This window comes from Rhagoletis pomonella, unplaced genomic scaffold, assembly GCF_013731165.1.
Source record: "Rhagoletis pomonella isolate Grant_MI unplaced genomic scaffold, Rhpom_1.0 Rhpom_scaffold_02078, whole genome shotgun sequence".
NCBI classification, from domain to species: domain Eukaryota; kingdom Metazoa; phylum Arthropoda; class Insecta; order Diptera; family Tephritidae; genus Rhagoletis; species Rhagoletis pomonella.
Genome location: NW_023460632.1, coordinates 14,597 through 30,414, shown reverse-complemented (window position 1 = coordinate 30,414; position 15,818 = coordinate 14,597). Strand labels below are relative to the sequence as shown.

The following is a 15,818-nucleotide window of genomic DNA, read 5'->3' as shown; positions in this document are numbered from 1 at the left end:
AAAAGAGAAGTAGAATTAAGTCACTCAGTCGACGCAGTAAAAACGCTTGCGTTTGCGCTGGCAGCGTTTTGACTGCTATAGCACCGGCAGAGGCGTTGTACGGCGACGTCTACAATAAATTTCAATAGATCAAGCGGAAAAGGTTAAAGTAAGAAATAAGAGGAAACGGAAGACGGAAAACTTGAACACCGATAGCACGACGAAGGCGGTGGCTGTCAATCGTCAAACTCGGCGATGAATTGTGAAGCCGAGTTTCAAAAGCGGCAATTATAATTAATTAAAATAAAAAATACAACGAGTTGTTTTGAATGGGAATATAAACAATATAGTGAATATATCTAAATTTTTAAATAAAAAGCGCGCACTTATACGTACGTTTAGTGCGTAAGTGCGTGCGTATATAAAAGGTCAACAGGCAGCAACGGTAAAGCCAATACGAAAAAGTGTTAGCCGATCTGAAGTTTCCAAGTATCGCACAAAATGGAATACCTATGGGGTTTGTATTGCCAGCCAACATTTCACGAATCTAAAGTTCACTATCTTAGTCGTTGAGGCATTAATGATTTTTTGCAAAGACAAAGAAGTTTTCTATTTTATATTCACTTCATCATCTAGCTGCATTCATATGTTTTATGTATAGTGTCTGACAACAATAAAACATCAGATTTGCCATTTCGTCCGATACAATTTGTAAACCGTTATGAAATTAATATTTTCCATATTATTTTGCAATAAATTTATTTACATCTTTCCTTTTTTGGTTAAAAAAAAAAAAAAAAAACATATCTACATCATTTTACTACCCAAATACTAACCGGCCGACTTTTGAGTATATGTCCAGAGGACATACAACTTTGTGAATAACATCTTAGTAGGTACGTAGGTAGATATCGATTTTCTTCAAATTGCTACTTTTTCTGCTCTTCTCACTAAAAATTTAATATAACAAAAAAAAATTCAAAAATTGGGCTCAACTAGTCCCTTGCAAATTTTATGGGCTCCAGCGTATTATGAACAGTAAATTCCAGTTTTGAAGCAATGTGCGATGGACGTCCGACTCGGAACATTGAACTGCAGCCTCTCAAGCAGAGACGGGCAGGTATTGTTACTGTAACAGCATACAATTTGCCCAAACACCCTAATATTGCTGGAGTTACAGTCCTTGGCCAGATACAAATCTGGGTCGTTCCGTCTACTATCAAACAACAAAAATTTGCCTTACTGCCGAAGTATTAATTCTTAAACAAAAGCAGCAACGCTACGTCAACGCAGAAATAACACCAACAATAACCATAGCTCTATTTATGTGAAATACAAAAATGACAGTTTCGCCATTTTCTGCAGCCAAATTCACTTTTTAAACCCTTTCAAAATCGGATTTTCCAACTGCTCAGCGTCGATACCGCGTTATTTCGGTATGCTTCATACATCTTGCATGGGTATAAGCATTTTTTGACAACAAGCAAAGCTGACGATTTTGTTGAGGTGTGGCAGTTAATGAACGCTAAGTCGGTTCGGATTTTTTAAAGTTCGAGGAGTTTTTAATTTGGCATATACATAGCTTCTGCAGCTCCATCATCCGGCCGCTGTTTACGATTAAAAAGTTTTAGGTCTCATTCGCACATCTTCATGGTTTTTCCATTCGACATTCCATATCACAACTTAAGTCGCGATATCGTACTCTTGTGCGCACTGCTTCCCTTGTACGCCTAATGGGTGTATTCTTCTAAACTAATTTTGTATTCTTTTTCGTTTTGTTGCCATTGCTCCTTCTATAAGTGTGCGCGTTTGTTTATGATTTAGCGTGTTATTTTTGCATGACATCTCGCTGCATTGAATATTAGCACTTTTATTTTCCTTCATATGACCACAATCATTTGTAGTTGTACATATACCATTGCCATAGATATGACTATATGGCCCGACACTTTCACAAAAAATTGCGCACACTAAATATGCGCACTGCATTTTTTTTCCATGAAGTCGTTTGTTGAACATTCACCTTCCATATAAATAAACGCCAAATCCGTGATTTGTAACCAGAGATAAATCGTTAAAATTGTACAGTTATAATGTTATCTAAAAATAGTGTGCAGCAAAAGTACCTTTTTTTAAAGTTTCTTCCTACCACAATGACAAAATAAATTGCAAATGCGTTACATTTCCAAAAATAAACAGAAAAACTGACATTAATTTATTTAAATTTTTGTCGATACTAAAATATAGAAAACTTTGAACACATGCTAGGTTATATTACTTACTATTAATACAAACAATACTATGTCAAATTATGTACTATTTAACTCCAAAATTACGTAACACAAAACGATCCTTCGCTCATTTATGTACTAAAATGCATAAAAGCTATAAAAACACAAAACCCTCCAAATCTTCATTCCATTTATATAAATTTGTTTTATTTTTTTTATTTTTTTGTAACTTTTTAGCAGGCGGTTATGTCTATATGAATGGGGATGCAGTGAAGTTACAACCACCTGTTGCAAACGCACTATACGCTCACGTACCCGTTGAAACGGCAATGCTAGCCACAACAAATCTGTACGGACCGACAACACAATTGGCAGCTCCAGCAGCAACACACATCCCATTGATAGCGACCACAGCTCAACAACCGCCGCATCCGCAAGCGTTGCAAGTGGCCGCCCCACCACCACCTTCACAACATCAACATCAACACCAGCACCAACAGTTGATACCACATAGTCATCCACACGCGCATACACATACACATAGTGCAGCTGTCGCCGCTGCTGCAGCCGCTGCCGCAGTAGCTCCACATACACAGCAAACACCCACTGCTGCTGCCACATTACAAACGGTGCCAACTGCCGCGCATCAAACCGCACACTTACAATACGCTCATCAGCCACAAGCGGTGGCTCAAGTTGCTACTGGGGGCACCACGGTCACAACGATTGATAGCGCCGAGTACGCAGCCGCCGTAATGAATGGCACAATTGCACAGGACGGCAGTGCCGTCTGCTATGGCCAGCAGGATGAATTGTCTGCTGGTATGACGACAGGAACGAATTTAATAGCTGTTGATGCATCAATGACGGGAACGCCCACATCAGTGGGAGCTCATCAATCGCACACGCAACATCATGTGGTTGTAGGTAATGGCCCACATCAGCACCAACAGGTGGTAGCACAACAGCATCATCAAACACATTCACAACATCAACAACAACAACAACAAACGATTATAACCGGTAGCAATTCGGCAAATACAGTTGACAGTTCTGGCATACCGCTGGAACAGCTTAAACAGATGCTCTCAACCCAATTGGAATACTATTTTTCTAGGTAAATATTTCATATTGAAAAACCATACTTTGTTCATAATGTCCATATATACATGTGTACATATATTAAAGATGACCTCAAATAGATGCGATACCACCGGTGCGATACGAAAATTTACGATATGCGATCACTACGAATCATTATGGTATATGGAAGGGCTCGAAACAGACGTGGTATACCGGTGCGATACGATGCGTTTAAAAACTCTATCAGCAGCCACAATTCATCGCAAGATATGAATGGCTTTTCCATTGTAGAATTGCATCTGGCTAGCATTTTTTTTCTAAAATTTTTCAACTTTTTAATATATGTATATGTATGTACGAAGTATGTATGTATGTACGTAACTGCCCCATTTTTTCATTAAGTGCAGATGCCTAAATCAGTTCGTCCTCAGAGCGTTTATATGCAATATACATATCTATAACAGTTTTTATATGTTTTGTATCGACTAACTTAGCCTCTGCGACACAACGAGAGATATGTAACAATCTCATTTTGTCACCCCGCATCGTGATTAGGTCGTACCACTGTGTATCGTATCGTAACAGTTTGATAGCCTTTGCTTTTTAGCGTTATCGCAGCAAATACAATATCGTATCGCATCAAATACGATAGCGTATAGCATCGGTTTGAGATCACATTAAAATATAAACTTCTTAAATGAAATGTCGAAACACATTTTTCTTTTTACTACAGAGAAAATTTAGCAAACGACACATACCTTTTGACACAAATGGACGCCGACCAATATGTTCCCATAATCACTGTGGCCAATTTCAATCTTGTCAAGAAGCTCACAAAGGATATTAAACTGATTACTGAAGTGCTAAGAGAATCGCCAAATGTGCAAGTAGATGAGGAAGGATTACGTGTTCGCCCAAATCACAAACGTTGCGTAATTATATTGAGAGAAATATCCGATAAAACTCCAGTGGAGGAAGTTAAGGTAAACACACACGAAATATATCCTATAAGTACATACAGTGCCAGACACCGAATTTTTCGCAATGTATGCAAAGTTTTTTATCCTCATTTCTTTTCGCAATTTTTTTATGAGACTATAGTTCTTATTATACAAAAAAAACATAAAAATAAAAGATCTAAACTTTCTGCAAAACTTTGGAAAATTGCTGGCGGTGTTAAGGCAGTGTCACACAATTGGGCTTTTGCCCAAGATTTGGTGCAAATCGTATCCCAATCGTGTGAATGCACAAATCATTTGCTTTGTCCCAATCACGAACAACAAAATGCTAAAATTTATCAATAGAAGTTGTATTGTACCAACCGTGTGACTACAAAAAAAAAAAAAAAATTGTCCTAATTTTTTTATATTGTAGCCCATATAAAAAATGAACAAATCTGTACCAATGTACCAATCGTGTGACACTGCCTTTATTATTTTCTTCCATACAAAAATCAACGCAATTTTTACCAGCTTTTGACGCGTGTAGATACATGTACACTCATGGTAAAAAGTATTGGCACCGAAAATATATCACAATGCAACAAATTCGCGTTTTTTCTATATCTATTTTCGAAAATTTTTTGTATGGAAAAAAATACATGAAAAAATGTCCAAAATCAACGGTAAGTCCTACCTATTTTTATTATAATAAAATTTGATGGGCTATAAAACTGCGTACTTAAAAAAGAATAAAAAAGAAAATAATCAGATTAAAAATTTTCATGAATATTTATATTATATTGTAAGAATTGTACATGTATTAATCATTGAGCTGTATATGGATAAATGATTTTGAAAACTATAAAAAAGTCGTAATGGTAACCAATGAGTATATTTTCCCTAAATAAAAAAAAGTTGATAAACACTATTGCATTTTGTTTCAGAATATTTTTAATAATGAAAATTGTCCACGCGTAATATCATGCGAATTTGCGGGCAATAATTCATGGTACATTACGTTTGAGTCTGATGAAGATGCCCAAAAGGCTTTCAAGTACTTGAGGGAAGACGTTAAAGAGTTCCAGGTAAGCGAAAACAGCAAATTCTTGCATTTTATAACTGTGAAATATACAAATTACTCCTACAGGGTTCATACCTAGCAACTATTTAAGAATTAATGTTTTTTTTTTTTGTAGGGTAAACCCATTATGGCTAGAATGAAGGCGAAACCTTTCATTAACCGGCTGCCAATTGCACCGGTGCCAGCCTTAAAGAATGGCTTCCGTCTGACCTCTCCCCCAGCTGCGGTGTATGATCCGAACGCTGCAGCAACTGCAGTTGCATACAGCGCAGCACCACAACGATTTGTATACGCAGCTAATGGAGCAGCAATGACGCAGGCGTCTGTACCTTATAATACGCCAGTACATCTTTTTGTAAGTTCTTTGCTTTTGAGTACCAATTTTACTATGTGTATCCTCACATTTTTAACGTCATACCTTTAGCCATTCCAGCAGCAGCAGTTTTACCCAAGTCTTGTCGCCACTACACCATGGCCACCGGCGGCTGCTGCCGCTGTAGCAGCAGCCGCTACCACAGCACACGGTCAAAATTTTTATGAGATAGGAAATGTGTTCGCCGCTAATGGCTTAGCACCGCAAGCGACTGTGCCAGCCGCTTATGCGACATCTGCGCCCCCGCAAACCGCTGCTCCATTGACAACCACTTCAAAGGGACAAAGCGGTGGTGGACGCTACAATAGCCATCGTAGTAACACTAACAGCGCTGGTGGTGGTGGACGCAGCAAGTTGCGTAGTAATAATACGCAACAACAAATGCAACAACAACAAAGTCAGCAATTGCCTGGTATGATTGCAACGCTGGGTAATGTCGTTGGCAGTTTAGTAAGCGTTGTACCAACCATAATTGATCCACATCAACAACAGCAGCAGCAGCAACCGCAGCAGCCACTGACACAGCAACCTCAGCTTCAAATGCAACAGCAGCAAGCGACTTCGAGTCAAGCGCAGCAACAGCAGCAACAACCGCCACAACAATCACAGCAGCAGCCTCAAAACACCAGTTCCACAAGACATTACAACAGTATGAAAAGTAGTGCAGGTAAGTCCTCTTACTGCTCCCGAAATCTATTGGACTTTAAAACATTTCTTACGCTCTATCAACTTTTCAGGTGGTATATCAAAATCGTCAATGGATAAGTCTTACGGTGGCGGTAGTATGTCCTCGCACATACACTACAGCACACAAACACAAACGGGCACTGCGTCGTCTCATCATCATACGTCGTCAATACAGCTGCAGTCCCAACAACAGCAACAAGCGAATGCCGTTGCTGGTGGCACACATTTACAACAAACTCACTACCAAATGCCTTCCTCAACAGCAGCGGTAGGGGCCGCTGCAACGGGAACAATACAACATTCTTCCTATTCACATGGTACACCGACAGTGTCGGTGCAACAGCAGCATCATCACCAAACACACCATCAACAGCACCAGCAGCAGCAACAACAGCAAGTGCAGCAGCATTTGCATGGCCAGCATGTTGCCGAGCTGCAAGATGATGGTGGTGTATTAGTTATCGGTGCTGGCGGTGATATGTTGCAGCATTCGCAACAATCTGCACATCCCCATCAACAACAGCAACAGCACAATAGAAGTAACTTGTCTAGTTCAACGTCGTCGCTGGCGACGTCGTCCTCTGTTGGAGTTGGTGTGGTGGGGAAGGAGCCGCTCATGCATTGGACGCAGCCGCGACATCGACGTCGGAGACGTGACGACGACGGTAGCGTTATGACTTACTCGCCAAACACTAGACTTGGTGGCGGCGGTGGCGGCGGAGTAAGCGGTGGGGTCAGTATAACGACATTTTATACGCCTTATAGCACTTTCGTGCACAATGTTGTTGGGGTGGGTGGTGGAGTTGGAGTTGGTGGAAGTGACATGGGTGTAGAATTCGATGTAGGCAATGGTGGCAACATTGGATGCGTAGATAATGCGAGCGGGAATGAAACTTCAGGAGGAGGAGGAGGAGCAGCAGCAGCAGGAGGAGTTGGCGGTGGCGAAGGCGGAGGGCAGCATGGCGGCGGCTTGCAGTCATTTACTAGCAACCCCACCATCACCACCACCACCACCACCACTGTCATCACTGCCATCGATAGCTACAGCACGGCGAATTCAAGCCATACTATGAACTTAAATTTAAATGTAATTGCAAATCTCAATCAGAATCTGAGCACAAATTCGAATCAGAGTCCGAATCCAAGTCCAAACCGCAATTCGTATGCGATAAATGAACTGAATCAAAGTCATAGCCAAAACCAACATAAGCATTATGGCCAAAACCAGCACCAAAGTCAGCAGCATAGCCAATCAAATCAAGCCCAAATAATGTCTAATAGCTTCCACAACAGCTTCCACCACAACCAATATAATAATAATAAATTTAGCAATAACAATTCTGCCTCTTCTACTACCACCACCAATACTACTACTAATACTACCACTAAAACTTCTACTTCTACTAATGCTAATGCTACTAACAATAATCATAATAATAATTTTGGTACAACAACAACATCATCAATAATAACAAGCACAACAAACAATGTGAATACGCAAAAAGCAAAAATATTCATTCAATCCTCTACTTCGCAGCAGCAATCGTACATTGGTGGTAGCTCATCGTCACATCATCAATCACAGCAACAGCAACAGCAACAACAACAATCGTCCAACTCAGCCACATCGCTTTCGTTATCAAATAATAATACCAATATACTTTCAACTCAGACGAGTGGCGGCGGTGGTGCCGGTGGACACCATAGTCAACGCGGTGAGAGTGGTCATCATGGTGGCGGCACTGGTGGCTATAATACGCATCGTGAAGAACATCGAGGTGGCTACAAAGGCAACAATTACAATCCGCACTACAATAGTGGTGGTGGCATGGGTCACCACTCGCAGCATTCGGGCGCATCACATCATCACCATCATAGTGGCGGCGGTACAACACAACCACATCATCACCATCATTCGGCTTCGCACCACACAGGCTCAACGCATCATTACCACCATCATCGCCACGAAGTGGGTGGTGGTGGTGGTAGTGGTGGAGGTGGGTTAAGTGGTGGTGGATCAAGTGGTGGACATGGCATAAGCGACCGCAGCAATGATCGCAGTGGAGGCCACGGACATCACGGTCAGCAACAGCAACAGCAACATGCGCCGCCGCCACAACCACCACAATTCGATCTAGAAGCGGCTGCATTTCCACCACTGCCAGGTTTGTTATTTTCCCGCACCTTTGTTGGAATATTAAGCAGAAAATGATTGTTATTCGACTTTTTTTTTTGTTTGAACCGAAATTTCTTTGGAGATGGTAGTGAATTAAAAAATTGTGTCGAAAAAGGTGAAACTTGGGATGCAATGGAAGTGCATCCATTTCTTGCTTCTTCTCTATTGAGAAAAAATTATCGACAGGTGCTACGAGCGCTTTAGAGTTAAGATTCAAATTAAGTTTGCTATTGAGACTGAGATTAGGATTATGATTAAGAAAATATCGAGATCAGTCCTATAAAGTATTTCCAATGAGTATAGCTATTAAATCGGAACGTAATACACAAATTTGTCGAGAGAACTTTCACTTCCTTAGTGTGCGCCAGAATTCTTCAGATTTTTATTTTATTTATTTTGCTTGTCGACCAGGCAAAGCCAAGATTTTCGGAATATGCCTTGAGATTAAATCAATCGACAATAATAAAAAAGGAACATAAGACATATAATTGTTTTATTTACCGTCAGCTTAGATCTCAAAAAAACATTAAAAGATTACAATAATAGGCCAAGAAGCAAACCAGACCATATTTGCTTGAAAAGTAAAACGTTTTTGTTTTTGTCTCTTTGTACGTTTCAAATACAAACAGCAACCTCATCGTCCACAGCATCTTCATCGTTAGCGTCCTCTGGTGCGATTCCGACAAACAGTAGTGGCAATAATAGCAACAGCGCTTCGTCTTCTGGCAACAAGCAAACTGCCAATTTGACACCACACCACCAACAGTCGCAGCAGCAGCAGTCTTTTAGTAGCAGCGGCAGCGGCGGCGGCGGCGGCAATGATGGTAGTGTAAGTGGAAATAATGATGTGCAGCTGCAAAAGACAAGCTCCGGCTATTTGCAGCAGCAGCAACAACTACAACAACCTAATCAGTGCTCAAGCCATTCTAATGCCTTACAGCAATCTAATAGTTCCTCGACGACGGTAACTGGCGTAACAGCAAATGCCGGTGGTGGCGGCGGCGGCGGCGGCAGCAGCAGCAGTGGCAGTAACCACCACAGCACCAGCATTAGCGCCAGCGCTGGCTGGACCAATGAAAATCGTTTGGCAGATGTGGTGCGCTCTGGTGGTGGCGGTGCTAGTGTCACTGGTGGCAATAATAAGAGCAAATCCCGCAAAGATTCCGCCCATAATAATAAACAGCAACTAAATTTTCAGCCGCGTAATGTAGGTATTAATGTGGCCGGTATTGCTGGTTCAAGTCCCACCTCAACAGCGTCCATAAACAATATGAATAACACCACTACTACCACAGAAGGTGCTTACGCTGTAGATGAACAAAATACTGCAGCCGCAATGAAGTCGAACAACAATAAGTCTGCGACGATGAATAAGCAAAATTCGAATTCGAATAACAACTACACCACCTCTGCCTCCTCATCCAACAACACTGTGATAAAGTGTCCAACACAACCCAATAACAACAAAAACAACAACGCCTATAGTCTGATTGGCAGTAACGCGTCATACGACAGTAATACTGGTGAGATATACATACTAACGATGATAACATTCACGAAGAAAACGACTTTCACAACTAGAATATTCCGCTTGCAACTAAAATTTTTCTCTTAACTAATAGATAGCTTCGCTCTATGTAAGCCAGATTTCGGGATTTGAATACTTTTTGTATTTTTATTTAAAAAAAAAAACTTTTACTGGGACATGCTGCATGGCGTTGATCAACGCTGCCGCAGAAAATGAGCTTTTGAAATGTAGAGTCTTTTCCATCATCTTAGAACCCAGCGGCCGAGAATGCTATAGCATTCATTCACAGTTTTTTTTTTTCGTCTAGCTTTAGTATAATGCGGCATTCCCTTTATTCTTTAAACGACAAGGAATTTTTTGATGAGACTTAATAAGAATATTGACTTGCTAGTAACGGAACTATTTCTTGCACGTTTATTTGCCAAAAGTTCTTCAACGGCTCGGCGCCAGTGAGTCATTCGTAATCGTATGATGCGAATGCCGCATTATACCAAAACCAGCCTTTCGACATAAGCTACTATTTCATGCGAATACAAATTTGTAGTTGAATACCGCGAACGTATTGACAGTGAATGTATATCTTTTTATATAATTAATCTTTAAATTCTACTAACATAAAGTAAATTTTCAGTCTCTGGTGAGAAACCAACCAACAAGACTGAGGAACTGTTTGCGTCAACACAAGAAGTAGGATGTAAGCAACAGCAGCATGCTACCAGCGACAACGAACAGCATCATCAAATTAATCACCGAAGCAGCGGCAACAGCAGTGGCAGCGTAAGCCAAATTTCTTCAGTTGGTTTGATGAAAAACACTAACACTGTGTTATCAACGACATTGTCTACAGCTGGTGCACTAAGTAGTGGCAGCAGCGGCGCCGCCAATAACAGTGGTACACCGGCCGTAACATGCAGCGTGGCCACAATGACCACAAATTTCGCCGAATGTAGTCTAAGCAATCACAAGAAACCGCCAGCAGTTGCTGATTTACTCGCCAAAAAGGCGACGCCAAAAGATGCTACTAAGCATAAGAATGCTTCAACATCTACGAATTCAGCTTCCATAGAAAATATTGTCGCAGCGCAGACCGTCATACCAATGGTAAATGCTGCTGCTGCTGCTGCGGCGGCGAATAGCAACAGCTCACGATTGAGCTATGCGCAAGTCGCTCAACATCACAAGGAACGCGCCGTCGTCGAAGGCGGCAACAACAAAGAGACATCGGTTTCAGGTCAAGCATCACCAGTGGCTGTGCCCAATAAAAACGAATCTTCGGTGGCAACCTTGAGTATAAACAAAATTGAGACTGTGAATAGTAATATCGCTGCGTCTGGACCAGTCAGTACAGCTGGTGTGGTAGCGGTGGCGGCGGCGGCATCTGCGACAGCGACAGCGCTGCCTGCAACAGCGATTGCAGCTGCATCGCAATATGCTGAAAAACAAAGCGATAAGTCGATTAGCGGCTCTCCATCAGCAGCAACCGCATCAGTGCTGATGGATAAGCAATCGCGTGGCATAACGAATGTATTAAGTCAATCGATGTTAAGTGGAGCCACCATAGTTGGCGCTGGTGGAAATGTTGGCGCCAGTAGTGGTGGCGGCAATAATTCCGGTGCTGTGAACGATAGTGGCAGTAATGTAGTTACATTACGCACTGATATTTCCAAAGATAAAGGCAAGTTCAGTATTTAACAATATTGATAACGAATATCTGCTGGTGAAAATGTGAATGTATATAATATTTATAAATTTGTTAAAGTAATGTAATTATTAATTTGTTTAAATTTCAGATGGTTTTCGTGAAAATCGTCAAAGCACAGGCAGTAACAATAGCGGTAGCAGTGGATTTAGTAGTAGTGGTGCAGTCAGTAACAGTGGTATAACTACAACGGCCGTTACAACGGGTGCACGCAATCGCGGCATCGACGGCAAAGAAAAGAATGTGCGCGAACGACACGATACTGCCGAAAGTAGCAGTAGTGGGCGGAAGTCTGGCCGAAATTAATCGTCGGTTAGGTTGCGATCGAAATAAACACGGAGATAGTTTGCTTAGAAACAGCATTTCACACGAAAACATAACACACAGCATAGCTTACACACACACGATACTCACTTAAAACAAAATATAAGACTACACAAGTAGAACATAAGTAGATGATGCACGCTAAAGGACTTATTGGGAAATTGGAGCAAAAGAAGCACATGGTGTGTGTGTGTGTGTGCGTGTGCTGCAATAACTATGCGCGCAGAAACGAATGGTATAACCAATTCAAGCATTGTGCTGCTCTGCTGCGGTATAAAAGAATTTAAATATAAGATAAAAGGAAAATTAAAAAATTCAGACATATATCCATAAGTGGTGTTGACCAAAAACCAACGAAAAAACCGAACGTAGCATGTGCCAAGCAAGTGCCAGTAGTTTTTGTGTGTGTAGCGAACGTAGCGCTAACCTTTATATATGCACACAAGGCGACGTTCGCCGCCCCAATATGAATTGTGAAAGTTGTCAAAGCTGCTTAATGTTGTTGGATTCCATTTGGTGGGTTTGCTCTCAATTATCGTACTATGACTACTACATCTACCATTAATGCATACTACTACTACTACTACTACTACTACGGCTGCTGCTTTAAGTGGATTCACTTGAACACACTGCTATAATAACCACAATGTAATTAAGCGCGTGTGCATAGTTATACATAGTTACAAATAGTTAGTACGGCTATATAGAAATACGAAAATTACGAACGTAAGCTACTTCGAAATACTACAATCCGCAAGATTTACTGCTGCAGCAAATCTACTAATCTACTACATACAGTTAGTTTGTATGATATTTTTTCGCAAAAAAAAAAAACTGCAATAAGGATACAAAAAACAAATGTTGTAGAACAACAATAAACAGAAATATGGTAAGTGGAACGCATTTATAGAGTATCTAGAGATGTCATATTTTTATTCATGGATATTACTATCTTTTGTAAGGTGACTTACAGTGAAATTTTACGAAAAACACTTTTATCCGTAACCCCCTAAACTACGGATTTGTGAGACATTCTGGTAAATATTATTTTGGTATTATTTGGCACGTTATTTCTCGGGTGTTTCGGTATTTTGTTTGCCGTTTTCCGCAAAAAGAGACAATAAAGAGCCATCTATTGAGGAGTTAGAGGGTAAACATAGCCATTAAATGGCACTTATGAAAGCATGGTTACTGTCACAATTAAAATATTCAATTATATTTGCTTAGCTGGACTAGAAATTTGGTAGAGGTTAAATATCGCATCTTTCATATTCGATTTCGGCGCATCAGTAAAATGGCTTACCATGGCGATATCGTCAGCAAAGGGCCGAATACCATCCGTCCTAAGCCCCAATAAGTAGGAGTACCAAATTTTGTTGAAATATTTCACTTTTTACTGGAACAATAGTGTGACAACATCAGGGCGCACACCACAAATCGGAAGAGAAGCTCGGCCAAATGCTAACATATTGTGTAAGCGCCAATATATTATAATAATAAACGAAAGGACGAACATAGACATTTCTAAACCGAGTTCTGGTTTCAGTCTGTACATTTTAGTTTGAAGTATGTGTCTATATCTATTGAAAATTGTAAATCTAAGCTTAAAACTTGACTCATAAAATATTTAAACTGAAAAACTCAGCCAAAAAAGATTATTTTAAAACAGTTGTTATGACAGAATTCGGGCAATTTTTAGGTAGTGCTGGCACCCGCCAAGAAATAGGGCTGGAAGTTTGCGATTCGAATATCTGATTAAAAAATCTGAATATCCGAATAAACAAATGAAGGATATCAACCGGATATCCGGTTAACAAAATATAAGTTCCGTACGGTTATCCGGATATACGCATAGTCCCAGCCCTACTAGTACCAGTTTATTTAGTAGGTCCAGTTTGCGTACTTGCAGCCTAAACTTGCTAAAATATCTGCTGTAGCTTTCTGAATTATTTAGAGGACGAAAGTCGAACTACGCTGAGTTAGGCGACTTCTCAAGGTTTGCTTTAAATATTCATTTAAGGCCTTAGTTGGTTAGTTCTAGTTCGCCGCAATTGGCGCCTCAGCAGTCTATCAACGCATGTTTGAAAAATTTAGTTTTACTTCGCATGGATAATGAAGAAAACCCTTATATCATATCCTTGATAAGTCAAACTTTTTTTTTTACCGTTTTATAAACTTTTTCCAGGCCTAACTCAAACTGTAATAAGTTGAAAGTTAGATGAAGATTTTGGTTAACCCCTGAAGAAAATCCGATAATCATTTATTTTCACTGAATTGAGTTAGATGTTAACCGCCCCATCCTACTCATTGTACACTTTAGTGTTTAGCTTGTACAAATTTACGGCTGAATGTGTATAAAAAAATCTGATGTTAACAAATTTTTTTCTTCCTACTTTCAGCTGTTTTGGTTATAGAAAGACGACCCGTATACAATACGCGGGGAATGTATATATAAAAAAAGGACCAGTCAGAAATTATTCTTATTACTACTATTGATAAAATATTTATACATACATACATATGTATACATACATAAAAATATATATATATATCACAACCTATCCTTAGTTTTTAAGCAATTGATAAACGAAATGTCAAAATGTTAAAAAGGCAAAACAAAACGTGAGACAAGCACGACGCTTTGCAAAGTGCATAATTGTTGTATATAGAGAAATTAACTTTGTCAATAATAATAATAATAATTATTATTAAAATATTATTGTTCACATACAAATACATATGTATGTACATATGTAGAACATTTATACGTAATGTACATATACATACATATGTACATGTATGTATACATTGTCTACATATTGATCACTAATAATTATAACTAAAGACGTTATTGGATCTACATACATATATAGATATATGAGTGATGCAAACACACAACACACACACACTTCGAGCAACTATGTATGTAGGATTTTATAAAGAGTTATACACATGTGTTACATATTAAATGGGAGCGAGAAAAAAAAAACCACAAAAACGATATTATATACATACATACTAAAATCGTAGTTAGGCACATTACAGTGAATATTATAATACTACAGGCAGAAACGTTAATAATCACATTGACGTAGATACGTATATTGGAGTGAAAGAGTTGCCCTTTAATTTTGTTTTTTATATGCGCGTGAGAAGAAAGTGTTAATGTGAATAAAAAACGTACACAAAATAGGGAATAATATCAAAAGCCATAATATACGAAGTCTGTAACGTTTGGAGTAGGAAGAGATATATTATATTATTTTGCCTTCGAACTCATTGCAAATTCGTTGTTCTAGATCAACAATTAATAGAATTAGTTTTAAAACTATTTTGAAAATGGAAATCTAAACCAAAAAAAAATAATTAGGAATAGTAAATGAACTTGAGTTAGGGAAAATGAATTTTTCGCTGTCGTATAATGAAATCGTGATTAAGTTTTATTATTTGCGACACAAAAAACCAACTCTATAGCATCCTGAAAAGGATGAGCAAAAATCAAAATCGAGTTTTGTATAAAAGGCTATTTAAAATTTCGTTATTTTTTTGTAAGCAACAAACGTCGACGATACTAAAAATTGTCAGCGCTTGTTTTGCACATGCTTCAGGATTTTATATATCAATAAAACATTTCGATGCCTAAGCATTTTTATTAAAGAGAAAAAAAAACATGGCTGTTAAGGCTTCGTTTTACAGTAGTTATTGAACTGGTTCAC

The 15,818-nt window shown here is 39.4% G+C and overlaps 1 protein-coding gene across 5 annotated transcripts; it reads left to right on the top strand.

The window, feature by feature from the left end:
* The first annotated feature begins 401 nt into the window (after positions 1–401).
* Positions 402–15,155, top strand: LOC118753061 (la-related protein Larp4B-like). 5 transcript variants are annotated; one of them, XM_036487919.1, is made up of 12 exons: positions 402–496; positions 2,448–3,327; positions 4,027–4,276; positions 5,179–5,319; positions 5,431–5,670; positions 5,740–6,355; positions 6,426–7,108; positions 7,916–8,540; positions 9,181–10,074; positions 10,711–11,754; positions 11,870–12,991; positions 14,502–15,155. In XM_036487919.1, exons 1-11 carry the CDS (start codon positions 481–483, stop codon positions 12,082–12,084), a joined length of 5,604 nt encoding a protein of 1,867 aa, XP_036343812.1. In that variant the 5' UTR covers positions 402–480; the 3' UTR covers positions 12,085–12,991; positions 14,502–15,155. The 5 variants fall into 5 exon arrangements, with proteins under 5 accessions (XP_036343812.1, XP_036343811.1, XP_036343809.1 ...); XM_036487918.1 differs by having other exon boundaries at positions 7,913–8,540; XM_036487916.1 differs by having other exon boundaries at positions 6,426–8,540.
* The last annotated feature ends 663 nt before the right edge of the window (positions 15,156–15,818 follow it).